At 39.9% G+C, this 21983-nt stretch overlaps 1 protein-coding gene across 3 annotated transcripts in view; it reads left to right on the top strand.

The window, feature by feature from the left end:
- CABIN1 (calcineurin binding protein 1) overlaps positions 1 to 21776 on the top strand; it is a 109530-nt gene extending 87754 nt beyond the window's left edge. For 2 of the 3 annotated variants that reach the window (XM_065693034.1, XM_065693033.1), the window contains exons 34-37: positions 6228 to 6519; positions 17835 to 17999; positions 19693 to 19919; positions 20414 to 21776. In XM_065693034.1, coding sequence (XP_065549106.1) covers positions 6228 to 6519; positions 17835 to 17999; positions 19693 to 19919; positions 20414 to 20557 — 828 coding nt within the window. In that variant the 3' untranslated portion in view covers positions 20558 to 21776. The remainder of the gene's footprint in view (positions 1 to 6227; positions 6520 to 17834; positions 18000 to 19692; positions 19920 to 20413) is intronic. The other variant, XM_065693035.1, reaches the window with a different exon arrangement.
- The last annotated feature ends 207 nt before the right edge of the window (positions 21777 to 21983 follow it).

The following is a 21983-nucleotide window of genomic DNA, read 5'->3' as shown; positions in this document are numbered from 1 at the left end:
AATGTCTTGAAGCCTTAAACCACAGCCTCATACTGAAGAAATTAAGGGAATGATGCCATAGATGATGGGTTTGCTGTATGGGGTCTGCAGCTGGAACCACACACAACCTCAGAAGTACTCAGATTGATTCTGGAGCATCAGTCTAGTGATGTTACCATCTCTATGTTGGACCTTACAGTGATTGTGACATTTTATTTGGAACAGGAAAAATTGTCTCTGTGAGTGAAGCTAGAGGGCACTTCAGTGAGTGTTTCCCCTTCTGCTGTGGAATGCAGTCAGCACTGCAGTGACATGCTCTTCAAGTAGAAAACTTGAGTGACTTGTTTGAATTGCCTTGAATGTCTAGAGCAGTTTTGTCTCTAATTCCCACTTAAATAAACCAACCCAACCAAACCACACAAAAACAAACCACCAAGCTGTTCTCTTCAAGAAACTGCTAAAAGCCTTTTGCAAAGGCACTTTCCTGGGGATGGGAGGAGTTAAGTAAAATATTAAACTATTAGAAAATAATCAGCTCTATTTCTACCTCATGTGTTTTTTCCCCTCCTTTTTGTTCCACCCACATGCTGCTAATTTTCATCTTTTCTTCCTGCACATCAAGACGTCAGAGGCTGCTTACAGAAAAAGTTGTTTTTCCTGAGTTGTCTGTATGCTTTATTAATGCAGCAAAGATGACAAGAAAAGAGGGGAAGGAGGAGGTGGGGGTAGGGGGGGACAAAAGGATGAGCTCTTTCATGGTCTCCTACCATAGGGTGACCATTTTGTTCACTGTTGCATTTGCCAGTTGCCATGGCATCCCCCTCTCACTCTATCCTGGAGGTGTATTATTGATATAATTAACAGCTCTCCTCCTTCTGTCTCCTGCAGAAAGCAATCATTAAGTGAACATGAAGGGAAGAAAAGTCACTTTTTATCTTATACTTTGTCTGACAGTGGTTTTCATCCTGCTGCCTTATCTCTTTTGGTCAATAATGATGTTTTTGTGTATGGAGCATTGCTGGAATACAGCTGCTTGCATAGAGCAGGACATTGCGCTCCTGCATTCATTTGTGTAAATGGAGGATTTTGTTGGGTTAAAGTGCGGTTCAATCAGATGTATCTAAACCTTAGTTATTTTCTATATATAAAACTGGAATCTTAGGAAATAAAACTGTAATCTGGGGAAATACAAGTTTTGTTAGAATCGGGATCATGAATATTGCTGCTAGTTCTAATGAACCTTGAAGAAAACTTCCAAATGAGATTTCTTTCAAATATTGCTGCAGAGAGATTGGGGAAAAAATAAGAATAGGGATAGTTTAATTGAAACGCTCGATTGAACAGAAGTTGAGGGGCCAGTATTGTGGCAAGTGGACAGTGTGTTGTTCAGCCACTTTGTGTGACAGCTTCAAGGCTTTGTGGTGATGCTCCGGTATTCTTTTAAAAGGCATATCCTTTTGTTAGGTGGATTCTGACTTCAGTCCCACAGAATGCCAAACTGAGACACGGGAATAAATTAAAAAGCCAAGAATAAGTTACGTAGCAGGTGTACTTCTAGCATCTTTCATCAAGAAACTTGTGTTGGGAAGACCATCACTATCCCTTTCTGTGGAACATCTGATTGTTACTTCTTCCCACAGCCCCCGAGCAGTGAGCTGTTCTAGGAGCAGTATCAGAAGGTCCCTGTAGGATTTGTTTGTTGTGTTTTGAAAGCAACAATAAGTATGGTAATGTCATGGTTTAACCTTAACCAGCAGCTAAGCCCCACACAGCCGCTCACTCACTTCCCCTGGTGGGATGGGGGAGAGAATCAGAAAGCTGAAAGTGAGAAGATTCGTGGGTTGAGATAAAGACAGTTTAATAGGTAAAGTGAAAGCCGCGTGTGCAAGCAAAGCAAACCAAAGAATTGGTTCACTGCTTCCCATGGCCAGGCAGGTGTTCAGACATCTCCAGGAAAGCAAGGCTCTGTCACACGTAACGGTGACTTGGGAAGAAAAATGGCATCACTCCCAATGTCCCCCTTCCTTACTACTTCGTCCCGCAGCTTCCATTGAAGGGGTTGTCCATAGCTTCCGAGAAGCTGAATGAACTCTTTGAGGAGTATACAGAAATAGTCAATGTTTTAACAAATAATGAGTCTGATCTTGTCACCTGCATAGGTCAGATGTAGTCGCCATTCAAACAAACACGCATGCCAGTTATTCATTTGAATTTTAGCTTTATAGAGACTTCATAATGAAGAACATTTTTACTAAGTTTTGTAAAGAAGAGCAAATAGGATAGCAGGTATTTATGGAACTAATGGACTGTTTTACTTGTCTTCTGTGACATGTCATTTGGTTATGAATAAGCCTTATATGTTAGTTCCATCCACTTTGGTAGTATGGTAGTCAAGACAGAAGTAGCACTGCATAATCTTCAGTACCTTGTCTTGTTTTAAAGCATGCAGAAGGAAGTCCAATCCTGACTAGATGAACCTGTAATCACAATGAAAGATAAGAAGGCGGCAGATAAGAGTTTTCATCTGATTTCAGTTATATGCACTTGTTCTCTAAGTAGCATCCTCATCAGTTTAAGAAAAGATTCCTTTCCTCTTGGTGACTAAAGCCGCTTTGTAATAAGGCCACCATCTTTTAAACATACTGGTGGTTAACAGACACTTAACACAGTGCAGTGAATTAAAGAGGGGCAAGGAGAATTGCTGTACTTTTGACTTAGTGCCACAACAAAATAGAAACTTAAAAAAAAACTCTCTCCTAATGAGAAACCACATAAAATGCTGGTAAAGGATTATTGTCACTGCTGCTCAGTTCCCTACTGTATCTTTGAGGAAAATAATCTTTATTATGCCTTGCTGCTGATACAGCAGTAGAAATAGATGAACATAAAGTGCTTCTGGCAAAGCCAAGACTCCCTGTAATGAGTTTTTCTGGGATTATTTCTCGCATGCAGTGTTATAAAGCCTTGTGTTTTCCTGGAGGCAGGATGATGAAATGTGGCCCCATAAGTCTTGAGTAGTATAGTTAGTGACTTTGCCCTGAACGGTAATTCTTGCCCCTACACTAAAACCAAAATCTCTGAAAGAAAACAACGTGTGCCTTGCTGTGGTGCTCATCTTAATTTTCTGCTTACAGCTTTTGGGTGCTCTTCAGTTTCTGGGGGCAGTAAAACATACAAAGAAGGTTTAAATCCCCTTTTTTATGGCTGTATGAGCTACAGAATACATAGTAGCAAAAGCTGGGGGTTTTTTTTATGCTTTGACTCTTATTTTAAAGACAGGCATTTCTCTTTTTTTCTTCCACCCCCTTTTTTGACAAATCATTGAGAGGGGTTAGGGTTGGGGTTTTTTCTTCTTTCAAGGTCTCTGTTTCATTGGGCTGAAAGAACTTGTCTCTTTACAGAAGTCTTAGACAACCCTTCACCTGATCGCGGGTAGAAGGTTTCCTTTAAAGCCATAAATAAGGAAACCTTTGGTTGCCATTCTTTGGTGTAAAGCTGCACTTCTTGACTATGCATTACAATTTTTAGTCATGATTTTACTGAGACAGAACCGTCATGTTAGTTTCAGCTTCATTCTTTTGAGCAAATAAAATGTTACTCTCTTCAGGTTGGTTCTCTGCAAAAAAAAAAAACCCGAGATATTTTGCCCAAGCCACAGCTTCACCTGGAGGAACCAGTTCCAAATAAAACCTAATTTTTCTTGTCCCTGGAACAGCATCTTCACTTTGAGAAACATTAAATAGAAGTTTGGTTTCATCTGTGTATACCAGTAAGGGGTAACTTTAGTCTCAACCTTTTCTCTCTATGTGCTTGATCACATACAACTTGCAAGGTGGCCTTCTTTATTTCAGTGCTTGTCCATTGCCTCCACTGCCTGTCTAAACACGTGTTGGCCACCCACTGGGGTTCTACCTGGCAGCCAGTTCCCAGTGACATTCCTCAAACTTATGCTGGGGCATCATTCTCTCTGATGCTTTGGATGATGGGATGGAGTGAACCCTTAGTGAGTTTACCTGACACCAGCTTGGAGGGCATGGTCAGTGTGCTGGAACTTGGGTATGACTGGAAGAATGCTGAAGGTTCAACGTTGAGAAATTCAGAATCCTGCGCCTGGGGCAGAGTGATCCCTGTGCAACATAGCTGGCTGGGGAACAGCTCTGCCAAAAGAGATTTGGAACTGTGGACAAAGAAGTTGAACACAGGTCAGCAGTGTGCCTTTACGGCAGTGAAGTCATAGAGAGATGGGTTTCTTCGTCCTAGAGAACAGGAGACTAACGGAGGGTGTGGGTATGGAATTGTCATCTTCAGCAGGGAGGAAGGAACCAGATGAGAAGTGCCATTTAAAGTTGCAGCAAAAGAAATTTGGATGAAATGATAGGAAAAAAATGTTCCCTGTGAAGGTGGTAAAGCACTACAACAGGGGCCCAGGGAGGTTGTGGAATCTCTATCTGTCGTGGTTTGCTACAGCTGAACCCAGGACACCATCCTTGGTGACATTTGGAACAGGGCTGGACACGGGCCCTCAGTAAGCTGATCTGACTGAAGTCAGCTCTGCTTTGAGCAGAAACTAGACTACAAACATGCAGAGGTCCCTTCCAGCAGAAGGAGTGTTGCTGTACTCCTCCTCTCACTAATCATTTTTCTTCTGAGTACCATTCAAATATTTGCTGAGTTGCTTTCCAAGAGTCCTTTTTCTGTCTCTGGAAATAGCTGTGCATTTTTATAGAAATACAGTTTGAGAAGCAGTTATATTTTTAACAAGTATGTACCTAACTAGTAGTACCTTCATGTGTTTCTGATGAAAAAAAAACCCAAACCTGGATATAATACAAGCATGGAAATGTCAGGTTCTACATAATGTATTATGTAAGTTAATGAAGTGCTTGGGTGTGAAGGGTTTTCCCTCTAAATCACAGCTGAAGACATTTCCTCTAGTGATCTCACTTCTGGCTTAAGGCTTTCTTCTGCACTTTCCCTCAAGCTTGTATGATCCCATTTGTGAGTCTTGAGACCTTTAGTTCTGGAACTGATGGTTTAAACATCAGAAACCTGCTTTCAGAGGCAGAATAGACATTTTTTTGCTCTAACGTGGTAATAGTTGTGAATATAGCTGCTACGTTTTATTTTTTGTGTGCACATAGCATCTGGCAGGTTTTAATCAAATGCTTTTTGCAGATTGATTAATCAAGTTCAGGAACTTCAAAAATACATTCCACCAATTATTTAAAAAAAGCTGTACTTGTGTGTTTTCCACCTTTGAATTTTAAACGTGTTTTTTCCAGCTGCGATTTACTCTGTTCTCTCAGTGAAATTCTGCTGACTCTTCTGACAGTGTAAAAAACCTTTGGTCATCTAGGCCATTAGAGCCTAATTTAATTTTGCATTGGACAGCAGAACTCTGTTTTCTATTTCAAACACTCATACTCTAGCACCATGGTTAAAACGAGGTTTTTTTCACAGTAGAGGTATGAGATGGGAGTTAAATAGCTGAAGATTCCATTCAACTGTATCTTTTACAGTCCAGTAAGTCTTTATTGAATGAAAACCATAAAGAGCATTAAATAAATGTGTTCTCTGGCCTCACAGGCAAGCAGATTTGATTGCTGATAAAAAATACAGAGAAGATACTCGATTTATGGGTACTTCTGTTCCCTTCTTCAGTGAATTTATGTCACCCTTCTACCTTCTGTCTTTATAATCAATGATACTGCATTAAATTCTTAGCTCTGGCTTCAGAGCGTCACTTTTGGTGCCACTGTTACTTCTGCAAAGGCAACAGATCTTCCAGAACATTATTCCAAGTTGGACACCAATGTTATTCAGTTCTGCAGTTATTGGGAATTTATGATTTGAGGTTAAGATGATCACTTATTTTGCAAGCAAATAGGTTTTTCTCTTTTCTCTATTTCTTCTGACATCATTCACTAAGAATTATGTCTTCTAATAATTTGCAAATGCTCTTAAAGCACTGCAGATCTGTTTGTTCAGGTCAGAAGTTTGTCAATATGAATGTGAAGAAATCATCAGGTGCTGCTTTGCTAAATAGACTGTAAAGAACAGAAAAATAATCCATGAAGACAAAATATTTCTTTATAATAGTTATTGTTTTTATATTCACTTTAGAGACAGTGTTTTCTATCTACAGAAAGTTGTACTGCTCATAGTTGTCACTGAAGCAGGTGACATATGCAGAATTACTGACATGTATTTTCTCACTGTCTCTGCCTGCCCTTTTTTGTTTTGTGTAGGCCACAGGAGAAGCACCCACGACTCCAAAGCATACAAAGGACAACAGAGAGAGCTTCTTCCCAGTAACAGCAACCACACTGCATCCTACCCCAGTGAATCCAGACACTGCAGCTCCTGAAAATCTCCTGAGACTGAATGATCTGCATTCCAAATCCAAACCAGCCTCTTCCTCTTCTTCCTCCTCCTCCTCAGCATCTTCAGTACCTCCATCCCAGGAGTCACACAGGGACACTGAGCATCTGCGGAGTCAAAATGCAGAGACTGCTCCCAGCACAAGTGATCTTGCACATGGTAAGTCTCAGGGACACAGAATGTTTTGACGCTCTCTAATCGGTTTGCCAAGGCCACACCATGCATCCGTGCCTCAGTTCTGATTCTCTCCTTTTTTCTGATCACCAGACCACACTTAAAAGGCTACAGAGATTTTTGTCTTGGTCCTGAATTGGGCACATTTACATAATGCATATTTTAGTTACTAGGATTGACTAAAAGAGTGACCACTGCCACATACTTGCATATGTAATGAAAGTTGCATACTTGCATGTGAAATCATGGAATAGCAACCAAAAAATAATCGTATGTTTTTAATAGCGAATTTTAGTCTCTAGTAGCATAAAAAATACCCATTTCTGCTTTATTTAAAGAGGTGAGGATCTGGTTCTTTAAAATACCTTAAATCTTTAAAAATGTTAGAAGTGATTGCAATTGAAATAAACTGGTGGACAGCCTGCATCTGACTCGGCAGTGCCCCATTAACATAATTAGATGCACAGCTATCACTGCCCTGCATGTGTGTGTGGAGATACAGAACATTGTGAAAATTGCAATATTCTACATGGTTCATAAAGTTAGTGTTTCATCACTGTTAATTTTCACATTTGAGAAGAGAAGCATCTGGTGGGACTGGAATGTTGGGAATATATTATTTATAGCTCTTGTATGGTGGTATGCAAGGTTAGACTACAGAGAAGGGTTGAAGAAACCGAACAAGTGTTAGTTGTTCTGTAGCACAATCGTGTGGCTTGTTCAGGTCTGTGTTTTGTACTTGGTCTTATACAGTTTGTATAGATTAGGAAAGAAGTAAATGAGAATGCTCTTTTTCTTTACTGCTGTCATGGCAGGCTGGCTTGTTAGCAGTAGCCAGAGTCACTGTGCAGGGCAGTACTGATCCATTTTGGGGAATGAAGTAAGATTAGACCCAATTTCAGACTTGCCTTCGGTACCTAGAAGAGATGGTTGTGCTTATTTGTAGGACACTGTGCATGGTAAGGTGTCAGAGCACCTGCTATATAGCTTGTACTTTCTTGCAACCTTAGCAGGAACACTGTCTGAAATGGTGTCTGCTGCTGCCTGTGCTCACTCCCATCTGTTCACAAGCTTGGGGCCTAACAGTACTCACAAAATGTCATAGACAAATCCATAGAAGCCCAGATAAAGTTATGAATGAACCATATATATAATAGGTATGGTGAAAAGTGGCAGATTGGAGATAGTGCCCAGGTTTGTGAGACTTAATGGTGCATAAAGTTCGTTAATAATGAATAGACTCTGATCTAGTCTGGATGTTCTGTGACTTTTTGAAATTTTTATCCGTTCTGCCTGTGGTATTTCGTTTCTTTCCATATGAAATTAGCCTCAGCATCTGATTGCACATCATCTGCTGAATTTGTCAGCAGTGAAGAGCAAATTAGGGAGAAATCACTTTTCCCAATTTGCTAATTCCTGAGAACAGATTGGAATTTAACATCCAATATTAGCGGTTGCTTTATAACGATAGAATTTTTCTTTTTCACAAATCCGGGAAGATTGTCTTGGGATAGGAAGAAAGGAAAAGGGAGTGATGAGGAAAGGAATGGCTTAATCAATGTGTAAACCATGTTTGTTATTGTCCTTGTGAAGCTAAAGAATGGAGTTGCATAGTGTCATAAGATGTCTTGGCAAGCTTGTTCAACAGGGAGTAATTTGGGTTTGTGCCTAGACAATGGGAGAAAAGAAATGAATCCTCTGAGAAGCTGCTGTATGCTTACTAAAGAGACCAACGGTAGGAATGACAATGCAGATAAGAACTGGCGTGTTCTTTTGGTTTTCAAACAGAACTCGGGAGCATTTTTGCCATGCTGTCCTCTCTGCAAATTCCCACACTGTAGTGACTGAAGGTTTGTTTTAATCTTTTGATGGCCTAGTTTTTGTTAGGATTGTAAAGTTACATATCTTTCATTGTTCTTTCGTGCTAGCTATACATTGCCTTGGTAGAGAGAGATGGGAGAATTAGCTGCCAGAATTACACTCATGAGAGCCAAGAGGCTCTCTCTGCAGAGCTCTCATTCCAGTGCTGAACGCATGTGTTGGATCTGGCTTTCTGGCTCTCAGACCTACCTGACAGGTCGTTTCTCTAGCTGAGAGACCAATTACTGCTGTGTCCTTTCTTTTTCTTTTTAATTCTCCTACCTCTGAATCCACCTCCTCTAAAAAGAATTACTTCTGGTTCTGCTGCATCCCTTTTTCTTCTGCCTTCCATTAGCTCTGTTTCTATAAAAACTCCTCCCATTTTTAGAGTAATCCGTTTTCATCTTTTTTGTCTCGTCGCTTCCTCCTGTATCTTTTTGTTCATGTGCAAGTATTTCACATCAAAGAGTATTAATTATTACCATTTTCTGTGACATCACCCAGAAAAAGGAATAGCTTTCCAGGCAATGTTGATTCTATGCCACTCATTTCTTATGCAAATATTTTTGTGATACTTTGTGTAGTACATGACTAACTGGTACAGAATACAGCATGAGGAAGTCCAGCAGGAAAGTGGTGATGGTGATTTCAGCATGAGAGCTTCCTACATTGAGGTATAAATGTACATGGGACAGTTACATTTGTGGCTCAGCCTAAAATTTTCTCTGGGAAGTAAAATAGGACAATTAAGATAAACCCTCTCCAGCCTGTCACACTCCTCCAGCATTTACTGTTGTAGATTGCTGACAAATCTTGACATCATCTTCTTCTTTGCTCTCCTTACTCTAATAATGATTCTATAAGAAATGAACAGGAAAACATTCACATCTGAGTTTCGATATCAAGAGAAGTTTTTATACTTGGAATTAAAGTGATGTGTTTTGCTTAAAGCCAGCTATTTACCAAATTGGAATATAAAATCAGAGTAGAAAAGTAACACTTCTTCCTCCCCTACATTCAGTTTTTGTCCATTAAGGCTAAGCATTTCAATATAAAGCCAAGGTCATGATAGAGCTGTCCAAATTCAGAGCAAAGGAAGACAATTATCCTGTATTGTGCAGGATAGTCGCACTCCAATAAGTCATGTCAATACCCTGCTTTGATTTCAAATGTTTGTTAGCTAGGTGCAACAGGGCAAGTAGTGGTGTAAATGTATTGCAACTTGCACAATTTCTAGACTTTCAGAAGCACAATAAATGAATGCAAGTGAGGACAATTGCGTGGAAAAGTAAGTACAACTGTTGTGGTGAGCAATGAAGTTAAATTGTTTATGTAGGCAGCAGCAGACTCCCTAAAAGGCAGATGTTCAAAATAAAGAGGGTTTTGAAGCAGGAAGTCCTAAGAATTCAGTTACAGCATTGTAATCTGGTAGGCTTTTAACTGGCATCAGAGTTGTAAGAGTACTTCTAGGTGTACAGAGCATCTTTTCACAGAAGTCTGCAGCTTAGTTTATTTTAACAACTGGTTCATCACATGAAGTTGATATTGGCAGAAGACTGAGGCAATTCACACAAGGGACAGGGAAGTACTACAAAGAATGCCAGCTCTATAATTTTGCACTGACAGTGTCTATCTTCATATTATAAGTACGTGGCACAGGGGTTCAGTGTGATTCCTCACAGTTCTAGATATCCAGACATGAGTGGACATCCACAATCCCTGTTTCCAAGTGAAATAATGGAGATTGTAGGTTGTCATCATTAGTTGAGGTTAGCCAAATACTGATCTCTGTGTCTTCTGTGTTTGATTGTCATAAATTTCTAAAGACAAACATGGATTTTTAGAGCCTGTAATTCAGAGGGACTGAAAACTTCCTGCTTACACGAAACGTCCAAAATACTTGGCCCTGTTGGTAATGCATTACTTTAACTGTGGATTTCGGTTCAAGCTTTTGGATACTTTTAAAATGACTGGAAGTGGTAACATTCAGCCCTCTTAATTGCAATCAGTGTTTTACCATATTTTTTCTGCTGAATACAAAGCCATGCTTTAGAGAGTTGTTCTCAACTGATGGCTCAAAAACCCCTGAAACACAGAAAAGATTAGACTGGCCAAGCACCTGTGGCCTCATATGAGTCCTCATCATGTAGCAGTCACCTAGCATGAGGATTGTCTCTTCAGTGCACATGTTCTACTCTTTTTTCTCTTGTTACTTGGATGCAACTTTCATCACTTTCTCCTTCATTTCCCCTGTTGACTTATGCTGGGTTTTGGCAGCTGTTTTCCTCAGTTCCCAAGGTTGAATTCCTGCAAGGCTTTAAAAACTCTTATTGAAATACTTGTAACCCCATGCCTTTGGGTAGGGTAGAAACTCCTATCCACCTATTAATAACTGCAGAGTCACTAATAGAAATCAACTGGGCTGCCTTTAGCTAGCTCTGCATTTGCTGTCTCTGTGTCTCTGATCTCGTGCTGCTTCAGCCTCCTTGGCATTGGTATTCTCACTTCCCTTTGTCTGATGCTTGCTTTTCATGAAGCTTTTCATTTTTCACAATGGGTACCCTCTGAAAACAACTTCACTGCTGAAAGTCAGCAGCGGTTTCCTGTTTGTGAATGACTTCTTAATTCTTTTTTGCATAGTGCTCAGTACCAGTCAGTCCTGTCTTTTCCTCTTCCCTTTGGATGAAGTATGCTCATTTGCTTTGCTGTCACAACAAATTAATGCCAGAAGAGGGTTTTAGTAAACTTAATGTCGATTTCTGAGCTTTACCTTTCAGATTCCTTAAGTATTTGTTCAATCCAGTGCTGTGCAGAAGATCCTTTTAAATTAAAACTGAGATTGTTTTTTATGTACCAATGTTAGATCAGTAAGAGCAAATAGGACAGCCGTGGCAGCTTCCCAGCTGTAGCCTGTGAGGTGTTGGTGTTTACTGCAGCCTGGGCAGGTTTGTGGTCCAAGAGGCTCTCTAGCCACATGCACCCTTAGATCCCCCAGAAGATCTCAGACAATCACTGGCCTGTGCATATCTTACACTAAAGGAGTACGGGTTATGGAGACCTTTTGTAAAAGAACATGGTAATGATGCTGTACTATTACAGTATGTTTCCATTTCACTAGTTTTAAATCACTGCCAGCAGCATAAAATTTACATATATTCCTTCACAAATGAAGGCTGAAGAGAGATGTAGTTGTAAGCCTACTGCACAGGTATTATGTTACCTACAAAGTTCTTAGCAAATTGTGAGGTGTCATTGTATTGTTTTAAGAGATGTTTCTGACAGCTGCTTTTGCTAACTGCATTGTGCTTAGCTGGCTATCAGGTCAAAGGAGGATAGAATCCTGACAGAGAAGAAGTCTTACAGCTTCCATTAGGTAATGAGTACACAGCATTCAGAAATAGTAGACTGCAAATGAGTGACTGGTACTATCCAAGGGTGCTACTAGGTGATGCTCTTCAAATAATGTGTGCTTGCTCAGTCAGATATTAAAACACAACTATCAGGTACCTGTAATTTTATAGTGCCATTTGAACGTTCATGTAGTTGAATATCAAACTGTTGTCTTTTTGACCTAGGCCCATACTTTTTTTTTTTATTGATGTTCTGCTTTGTTTTAAGAAGAGTTAGTATTGATTTCAGAGCTCTTTTTTGTTTGTTTACCAACAGGCACACCCACTTTCTGCACCTCTAGGAAGCTTGGTAGTGCAGGAAGTCTTTTTGGACATAGGTACTTCACTCTCTGCTGTTAGGCTGGCCCCAGCATGGCTGTTAACAGGGATCTGGTATGGCCCATACTAATTAGGAATTAGTATGGGCCAGGGACTATTTCCAGGAAGCACTTTCAGAGCAGCCACCTGCTTTAGTCGCATTCATGTTGTTCTGTGACAGCTGACCTCGGCATTAGGAAGCATTTTGGGGTATGTCTCACATAGTTGTACAGTAGGCTCTCTGTTCAGGACCCCAGTGATAAATATAGCAATGTGCCATGCTATTATGGTGCGAACTTCTGTTCACCAGGCTGCTTGAATTTCTTTCATTTCAGGGGCAATAGAACTTGTGTTCTGCAGCTTTTCACCTCCAAAATTACTCTGGCACTTAATTTTTAACACATGGCTCTGTGTGTCAGCTTTGAATGTAATTTCCTGAATTTGGCATTTCAAGTCAAATACTTATTTCTACAGCTATGACTTGGTAGTGGGTTTTTAGAGGAAAAAAAAAAAAGTCCTGACAGGATATTTGGAATGAATTTAGAGAAAGTAAACATGTAAGGAAGGGCTAGCACCTATACCTACCACATCTGTGATGACCTAAGCTGTCTCACTGCCTGCTGTGGTGCAGTAGCTCATGGCAGATACAGCTTGAGGGCCGATGCACCCTTATTTCTTGGGTCAGCATCCTTAAACAAACTGTGTTCAGCTGAACCAACCTATGTTCCAGTGCAGCCTTTCCGTTGACATAGTAGCACAGTGTATGAGGAAACTCTGAGTTCCTTCAAATTCAAGCTTTCCATGGCCTTTGCAGCTGCTGTGTGGGGGAAAAAAGTTGTATTAATTCCCAGCTCTCTGGAGGGTGAGGCAGATGGAGTACAGAAGATTAATTGTTTTCACATTAGCACTATTTGGAAATGTGGTAAGATTACTGTGTCAGGGAGCAAAGATCAGATCACTTTCCATCACTATGAAAAAAATAAGATCTACCTTGAACGTAAATGAGTAACAGTTCTGTGAACAATTACATGTGCTTTGGATGGCCATAAAAACACAAACCAGTTGTTACTGGGACCAGTTAAATGAGTATTTCCTAATGTCTGTAGGCACACAGAATTCAATCCTCACTCTTTTGGAGTTGCTGGAAAACAAGGTAGTACAGATTTGCTAAATCATAGTAATGTATTTTCAGGCTTTTTGTCTTGACACAGAACTGCCGGGGAAGGTATTTGGTAGAGGGATGAAGGCAAGTGGTGCAAGTGCTTTTTTTAAGCACTTAAAACTGTTGCTTGTTCATTTCTCCAAGCATTTGCTTTTGAAATTATGTTAGTATTCTGTTCTGGAGTTCAAAGCTCAGCTCCTTCCTTTTTCCTATAATGAAATGGTGTTTTGTGCATGCAGGGTGAGGTTTTTTTTTGTATCCTTTAACATATCAGTGCTATAATATTTCAAACTGCTTTTGTCAGAAACTGGAAAACGTTTTTCTCCAGGTGCTAGTCACATTTTCTGGGCTTGTCTTTCAGTTGTCATCTAATTGGTTTAGTGCATGACTAAAGGATTTCTTTGAAATTCCACCTAACATTACAGCATTACAAAACATTTTAATGTCTCTTATACCTGGCAACATGAGGAAATCAAATGCTTAAGCATGCAGTGCAGTGCAGAGGGAGCAGAACAAATGTTTACTGGTTACAGAACTACTGCTTTTAAACTTTCTCCACATGTGCAAATTGCCACGTGAATATTTTCAACGGTGTTATTTTTCACTTTATACGCGTCAGAATAGCAATGTACATTGTCTCGGTATAAAAATGGTTGCAGGGGTTGCATAATCTGTACCTTCAGAACGTGTGGATTTATGTTTATAGTGTATTCTCTGTATAAAGAGAGACCGAGAGAGAGAATATTAACTGTGATGAAGTCATGAACCCAGGCGCCCGCTATAGGCATCTGCAAACACTGGTTACCCTGGCAACAAGTGGAAAGAGGTTGGAGAGGAAAGCTGGAGTAGGTTGTTGCATTGAATTGTTTTCAGCTTGTTTCTTCCTCACTAAAGCAGGGAGATGTTGAAAGGTATGATGTCCCTCTTTCTATGTGTGTACGATTTTATATGTATTTAGACAGTTGTTGGGAATGGGAAGGCTAAAAATACCCCATACTTATCATTCAGCTCAATTGGAGACAGACTTTTCAATATAAATAATAATATGCATTGCAAATCTGTGGGGTTTTTTTCTCTGTGCTTGATTTCTGTGTGGTGCGTTGTAAGGTGAGAGTGCTAAATGGGTCTCCAGAGTACAGTACCTGTTCCATCTTCAGCCTGGAGACAAGTGACTGTTGCGTATTATACCTTCAGAAACCGATTTTATTTTAAACTGGGTTTGTAAAGCTTACATTTGAAAGCCTGCCAGGACAGTACAAATACTGGGTATTATCAAAAGATTTGTTAACTGATCCTCAATCTGAGCTTCTGAACTTCTTCAGAATGTGCTGTGCTTATATTCTTGTGCTCTTGCACTTGTGCAGAATATTGTGGCTCATGAGTTAGTGGAGTCTTTACCTCCCTGGGGAAAGTTTTTATTAGAAAAACTAGGACATTATGTTCAGGGCTGTAACAGCACCTTCCACAAACAAATATCAAGATAGTCTCTTCAGAAATCTGTTTTAGACAAATAATGGGAGATCCTACCGTGTATTTCTTCTTGATTACCATTCTCTCTTTGACCCTTTCCTTCTGAAAAAAGATACAATAAAATATCCATGCACTGTATTAAAGTATAAATAGTATAAATGATACACACCAGAAACAACCAATTCTTGTAATTTTCAAGAATAAAGAAAAATATTTTGTTCATTAACTTTAACTTGGGAATAATGCCACACATAAAAATTGCACAGAATAAAGTGTATGTCCCAGTCAGGGAATAGAAGCCAGTCACTGTGCATTTAACACCTCTGAGAGGAAGGGATTGATTAACAGACAGTGATTCTTGATTTCTCATATACTGAAAGACGCCGCCTAATAGAATATTAACAAGTGTTGTTTCCAGAAGTGCAGTGATAGAAACACACACTTGGTGTGCCAGACTCCTGCCCTTTCATTTTGAGCCACTTCTACATGAAAAAGGGCTGACACATAATTTTATTCAAATTAAATCTAGTTTTACTATACTATAAAACTGAATCTTTAAAACTTAACAAAAACAAGTACGTGTGCTGATTGCTCCTAAAAGAACATAGCCTGGTATTAGTCTTGTAGCATCGTCCTAGAAATAGGCTGCCCAAAACAGCTTTTGTCAGTGGGATGTAATTTAGTTAAAGCACAGCAAATCACCTTAAACAATGATGCATCTTACAATTAAACAGATTGTCAGAGCTCTTACTCTGGATGGTGAACTAGTAAGTAATTCAGTAGTTGAGTGCATACAAAACTGTTCTCAGCAGTATAGCTGAGGCTGTAGGGTTTGCAGATTATTTGCATAGTATTGTATCTGCTAAATTAATTACTGTTTTGTATTCTTGATTAATAAGTGGATAAGAAAGATTCTGTTAGTACTTACCCTAGATACTTAAAACTGTGATTCTGGAGCATTGGAGTAAGTTAAAAAGGAGTTGACTTCTTAGCTGTCTTGCAGGGTGATCTTCTGAAGTCATCATTTTTAGCTTGCTTTTCTTCAAATGTTGATGTAATGTCTCTTCCTATCTTTCGATCAAGTGTCTTCTAGCAATTCAGTGTGTGTGTCTTCTGGGTTTAGAATATAGCTTCAGATGCTAGCAATGTAATGGATACGTGTATATTGGCTTTGGGTCACGCTAGGGCTGATCCTTCTTTGTATGGTCTCTTGTACTTTGTCAGCATGTGGTTAAATCATACGTGTATCTGGTATAAAGGGCAGGCAGATACAGAAAATGAGCCTTCAGCCTTCCTCTGCTTCGTAAACAAGGAAATAGTGAATTATGATTTTCCTAGTTGAGATTCCTGTAGTTAAGTACTTCCTCCTGTGTTATTTTTAAGCTCATTTGGTCTATTAATACAATGCATGTATAGATGCAACTATTACTTTTCTACTTCTAATGCTGTATTTTGAAGTATCCACAGAGAAATGTGCAAAAGAGTGCTGAGAATAAGAACTACATTCTTCTGCATTAGATGTTTCCATTTTGTGCTTGATAGTGAGTGAACATCACAGAACAGAAGCTGCCTGTGATTTGTGCTGTAGTGTGTGACCTTTCCTTTTCGGGAGCTGTTGGAGAATTCTCTACAAGCAAACTCATTTATCCTAAGGCTTATATTGGCTATCAGCTACAAGTTTAGATGATGGGTTCTTTTCTTTACCAATGAAAATTAGTGGATGAAAGAATTTACAGCCTGCTTTGGTAAGCCTTTTCTTGTACAGATTATTCAGGAACCCTAGAAAATCTAATCCTTTTAAAAATGTTGCATCTTTCAAACTGCATTGATCTGACTTTACCAAGCTGTTAAGCTGCAATGTTGTCTTAAGCATTTTCTACAAGTGAAACTCTTGTTCAGGAGAATCTTACTGTGGTAAATTCCAAGTTCTTAATCTACACTGGTGAAGACGGTGAAGCGTTTTCAGCACCTTGAGGGGGTTGGAGTAGTTTAGCAATGAGGAAAAGTTGAAATGTATATTCCTTTGTAAGACCTCACACTGTCAAAATCCTAAATAAATGTAGAATGATGATGTAATGAACGTATAAAGAATTTTAGACCAAGTTAGACTGTGAATATGCATTGTATCTGCTGGTCCATGATAGCTGCCTGTGCACACCTTAGGCTGTGAGAACACGAGGTGATTCAAATTAGACTGGACAGGCCTTTGTTTTTGAAGGATATCTTCATTTTTATCAGAGTGAGAGCTTGTTTGTGTGTCCATAGCCTTGAGTGGTTTGCTGCTGATTCAGTCTGCCCTTCCCAGAAAGGGCACCAGTAGCTCTCAGCAGTTCAGTGAATTTACTCCTGTTCTGTACAGTATGCATCTCAGTGTGTAAGAAAACTGTTTTAACACTGCATTAATTGAAAAGCAGATACAGCTGGTGTGTAATAAAGAGATTCTACGCACACATACATGGATTCTGAGTTACAAGCATCCCAGGTTCTGGAATAGCAGAAGGTGGGAATTTTAGACTAATGTATTTATAGAGATACAGTGGACTTACCAGTGAGAAGTGGGAATTAAGTGTAATTTGATATTGATTTCATAAAAACCAGATTTGGCTCTGATGCCGGATACGTGCAGTGATCGATCTTCCTTACCAGTAAGGTGCACTTCAGTGTAGCATGTATGTGTGGTTGCAGATCAGAGGGACCATTGAGCACAGGTGGCTCATCATTAAGGGTGATGGATTTTGCTCTGCATGTGTGCCAGGTGTTTCAACCTTCACATATCCAAAGGGGAATGGTCAGTTGCATGTGGTTTTGTTGCAGATGTTCAGAGATCACAAAGCGTCATACACAGGAATTTTTTTCTTCTGCATTTTAAATGACATTTACTAGCATTTACTTGCTTTAAGAGTTTCAATTGATGGCAGAGTATGACAAAGTTGGTAATGTCATCTTAGCTTGCCAGTACTTAATTTCACTCAGTCATGTTACAGAAATAGAGCAAGGGTTAAAAAAAATCCTACCAGTTGGTTAGACAGCAGAAGGATTAAGGCTTGGGAGAGAGATCAGGATGCCTCTTAATATCTGTGAATTGTGTTTCATTACTAAAGAGGAAGAAGAGCTTGAAGTGCCTTTGGAGGGGCTTGGATTTCAGCAGCAGGAGTCACGGCTTTGTCAGCAGATGAAAATGGCAACTGTTGCGCCCTCACCAGAGCCTGTCTGCTGGCAAGTGGAATCAGTGACCAGCACAAATTTGGGACATGTTTGTACCCAAGGTAGGAGCTTTTCAAAGAATTCTGAAAATGCGTGGTTATATGCAGATCTAGGGATTGGTTGATTGGGTAGCTGCGATTCATATTCCTCAGTTTCCTTGCCTACCTTCCAGTCAGCTATTGGAGTTTAGAGGCATTTCTGACAGTGTCCCAGCTTCCTGGGAAAGTGGCTTGTCGTCCCTTAATGGTTATTCTTTTTGATGCATGACTCACACGCTAAATACCATGGCATCAGAGCCAAATCAAAAAGCTCACAGTACCAGGCCATCATGCTTTGTAGTTTGTGCATCCTTTAAAGTAGAATTTTTCTTTTAATTGGAGTCTTCTGTGGGGCAAGATGACAACACTTCAGATGACACTGTTTGAATTTTGAGCTGAAGGAAATTATTTTGTTTCTCCCTTGTGTTTACTCAGTTTGAGTAAACATAAACCCAACATTTCTGCAGTAAATGCTTTCTACCCCTCCTCTGCGTGCTTCCCAAGAGAAACAGGAGTTGGTGTTTTAATTGAGAAAGTGTAAACTTGGTATTTCAGGCAGGCATAATCTAGATATTTATGTTTAGGGTATCTCATTTTTCCTTATTTGTTGAAAGGGAGATTATCCTGTGTCTGATTACTGCAGCATATTTGGTGCTCTGAAATGATTGGCTGCCCACGGAAATGGGTCACTGACCTTGATGGAAAGCCATACCTCATCTGCTGTGGCAGTTCTTACATTCTTGTGCCCACCTGAAAATGCACAATTCAATTTTACATCCCTTAGTAGACAGTTCAACTGCTGGTGGGTTTTCAGGATAGCATCAAGAAGCTGGCATTTTATTTTGTTGTGTTTATGAATACCTGTTATTATCAGTCTGAGATAGACTGGCGTTTTCATTCACATAACTTCATATGAAGTAGCATTACTAGTAAGAAATGGAGAAATCTCTTTTAACAAATTCTCAGTTTTAATGTGAAAGCTGGTTATTGTTGTGTATATATTGTTGTGTAATGTGATAGTGGCTAGAGAAGGGCTGGATCCCTCCTCACTTCATGAAATGAGCCCTGTCTGAGCAAGCTTCTATGAGCCCTGTCTGAGCAAGCTTCTATCACAAACTGAGACGCTTGAGAAATATGCGGAAATGATGCTAACTAGTGTGGGAGACAGTGGCATGGGCACCTCAAGGAGGAATTTTGGCAGGATTTGAAGAGGGTAATGAGGAAATTTTATTGGGTGTTAACATATATTTTTATTAAATTGTTGTGGAGTTGCTATCTCCATAATTAAGCAACACTATGGTGGAAGAAATTAAGACTCATAAGTAAAGCTAAGTAGCTTTATTTGTTGCATTAGAGAATGGAGAGGCAGTTAGAGAATGCAAAGATAAGATAATTATATCTGAAACAAGAAGTGGGAAAATGATGTTTGCAGTAGCCTTCTACATGTGGCTGGGTCAGTGCTACACTGCCACTTGTCATGCTTGATCAGATTGAGTTTCTGCTGTCCATGAAGATTATTTTTTAGAATTATGTCTGGTTTCCAGTTGTCATGATAGAATTTTGAGGCACTTTGTTCTTCTGTTTCTGAGCCTTAATTAATGCAATGCTTCAAGAAAGGCCTTTTGAGCCAGCCACGTCTAGCAATGAACCGTTCCCTCTTCTTTGTGAAATCCTAGATAGCTTCCTAACACGTTTTTCTTTACTATTTTCTGTTTAGCCTCAGGTTCCAAGCCTGAACTCAGCTCCAGTTCACAGACTTTGGGAAGTCAGCAGAACAAGACAGATGGCACCCGAGTAAAAACTCGCATTCTGCCCAACATGCCAAAGCTTTTCATACCTTCATCTGTCACCAAATTTCCACCTGAGATCACTGTCACTCCACCCACTCCCACCCTCCTTTCTCCAAAGGGCAGCATTTCAGAAGAGACCAAGCAAAAGTTAAAGGTAATAAAAGGGAAACAGTAATTTTTTAGACTGTTTTTATCATAATTCTGCCCTTAATAAAATACTTGTATGAAAGGAGCAACAGTTCCTGACCCAGTTCATAACCACAGATAGTATTAGTAGTGGAAGATGATGCTAGCTGTTAGCAGGAGCCAGTTTTTAAGGACTGGTGAAATACTGGCCATGGGTGAAATCATAGCTGTCCTAATCCTTATGCTTATTCTGAGGGAATTGGAAAGAACTACAAAAATGGGTGAGTGAGCTAGTGTAACCATTGCAATTCTTAGGCTAGTAGAAGTTACCAGAATATTGACTGTGGGGAAGCCTACTGGTAAATGTTACGCTGTTTCACATTAGGATGCCATATCTTTAATTAGAAGTCAGAGAGCTACTGAATGTGAAGGGATAGCAAACCAGTGGGCTTTTATCCCTGTGATCATGGGTTTATCCTGACCATTTAGCAATATATTCTCTCTCTCTCTTTTTGGGATCAGTCTGCTATTTTGTCTGCTCAGTCTGCAGCGAATGTAAAGAAGGAGAGCCTTTGTCAGCCAGCTTTGGAAATCTTAGAGACCTCAAGCCAGGAGTCCTCACTGGAAAGTGATACTGATGAAGATGATGACTACATGGACATATGAATGAATTTTGGCCATCATCAACACCAACCATATAACCATTCTTGTTGCCAGCATCTCTGGCAGTTGAAACATCTTCGTTGGCATTACTCTCCATTTAATTGGCATCATTGTGTTCTTCGCTTTCATTACCTTTTTATCACCACTACCACTTGTATTGCCTTCAAAATCTTCGCCATTCTCCTCATCATGGTGCTTGATGGAAAGAACAATTGTTTACCAGGCAGTTAATTCATTTGGACCACACTCTCACCTCTACCTTCAGCAACACAAGGATGTTTTGTGCTGCAGTTCACATCTCTGCTGTTCCTGCTGCTTCAAACCAGAGCCTTGGAAGTCACTCCAGTAGCTCTTCTCTATAGCATTTTCTTCCATTTAATTGTCTGTTTGCATTTTGCCCACTAGTTAAGTTTTTCTCCCAGTAATTCAGCAACCTGTTGTCTGTCCAGCCATGCCATGATTAGTCCAACAGCTCTCTTTAAGGCGAATGGAGGAGGAAAAATTTGCTGAGCTGGTGGATGTTTTAAGTGTATCAAGAAAGTCTGTGGCTTTGTTGTGAGGCCAGAAAGGTGAGCTGAGAGTCTGTCAGGTCCTTGGCACTGCTGGGTGCTTTGTTGGAATTTGACTGTGGCAATAGGCAAAGAACCATCTTTTCCAGGCAGACAGAGAGGTTGGCCTCCTGTTTGTACTCATTTCACAACAATGTACCTGAGTGTTGGCTTGAGGAACTGATTTTTCCAGAATTGTCTTACAGTCCTTTCTCTTCTGATGCCTTGGACAAGCATTTTGAATTGGGGGCCAGATGATATTTTTATGGAGGTATTGAAAAAACTTGAAAGCTTTCAATACCATTTCAGTAGTGTCTGTTTTTTACAGAATGACACGAAAAGGTGTTTTTTATCTATCTGCAGAGGGACTGCTCACAGTTATTTATATGAGAAAATAATGGTAACAAAGATCCTTGGGGTTTTTTTTCTACTGAATGTTAACTTTGTAAAATAATGACCGCAAACCATGCAAAAAAATGTCACACACTATATATACACAGGCGTGCGCCCACACACATATATATATGTGTATGTACATACATGTATGTATATGGAAAAAGAAAATGCATACAGCTTGCAATGTCGGATTTCTTTGTGTTTGGGGGAGGTGGTTTTCTGTAAAATGCAGAGCTTTGTATAAACTTTTGGTTTTTTTCTAATAAAGTTGAAATGTACTGTTGTCTCTGTTCCTCTGAGAGGGCAAGGTACCATGGTGCTGGAAAAGGTACTATTTCTCCCTTTTGTTTCTTGGGTAAGAAAGTAGTGGAGGAAGGAGGCACAGGGAGTAGAAGCCTCTTCCTTTTCTGAAGACTGCCAGAGCTCTGCAAATGGGTTTGGTCTTGTGTGATCCAGAACCCGGGTCAGCCGGTGCTGCCAAGATT

This window comes from Lathamus discolor, chromosome 12 (assembly GCF_037157495.1).
Source record: "Lathamus discolor isolate bLatDis1 chromosome 12, bLatDis1.hap1, whole genome shotgun sequence".
Taxonomy (NCBI): Eukaryota; Metazoa; Chordata; class Aves; order Psittaciformes; family Psittacidae; genus Lathamus; species Lathamus discolor.
The sequence above is the reverse complement of the archived record's forward strand: the minus strand, read 5'-3'. Positions and strand labels throughout refer to the sequence as shown.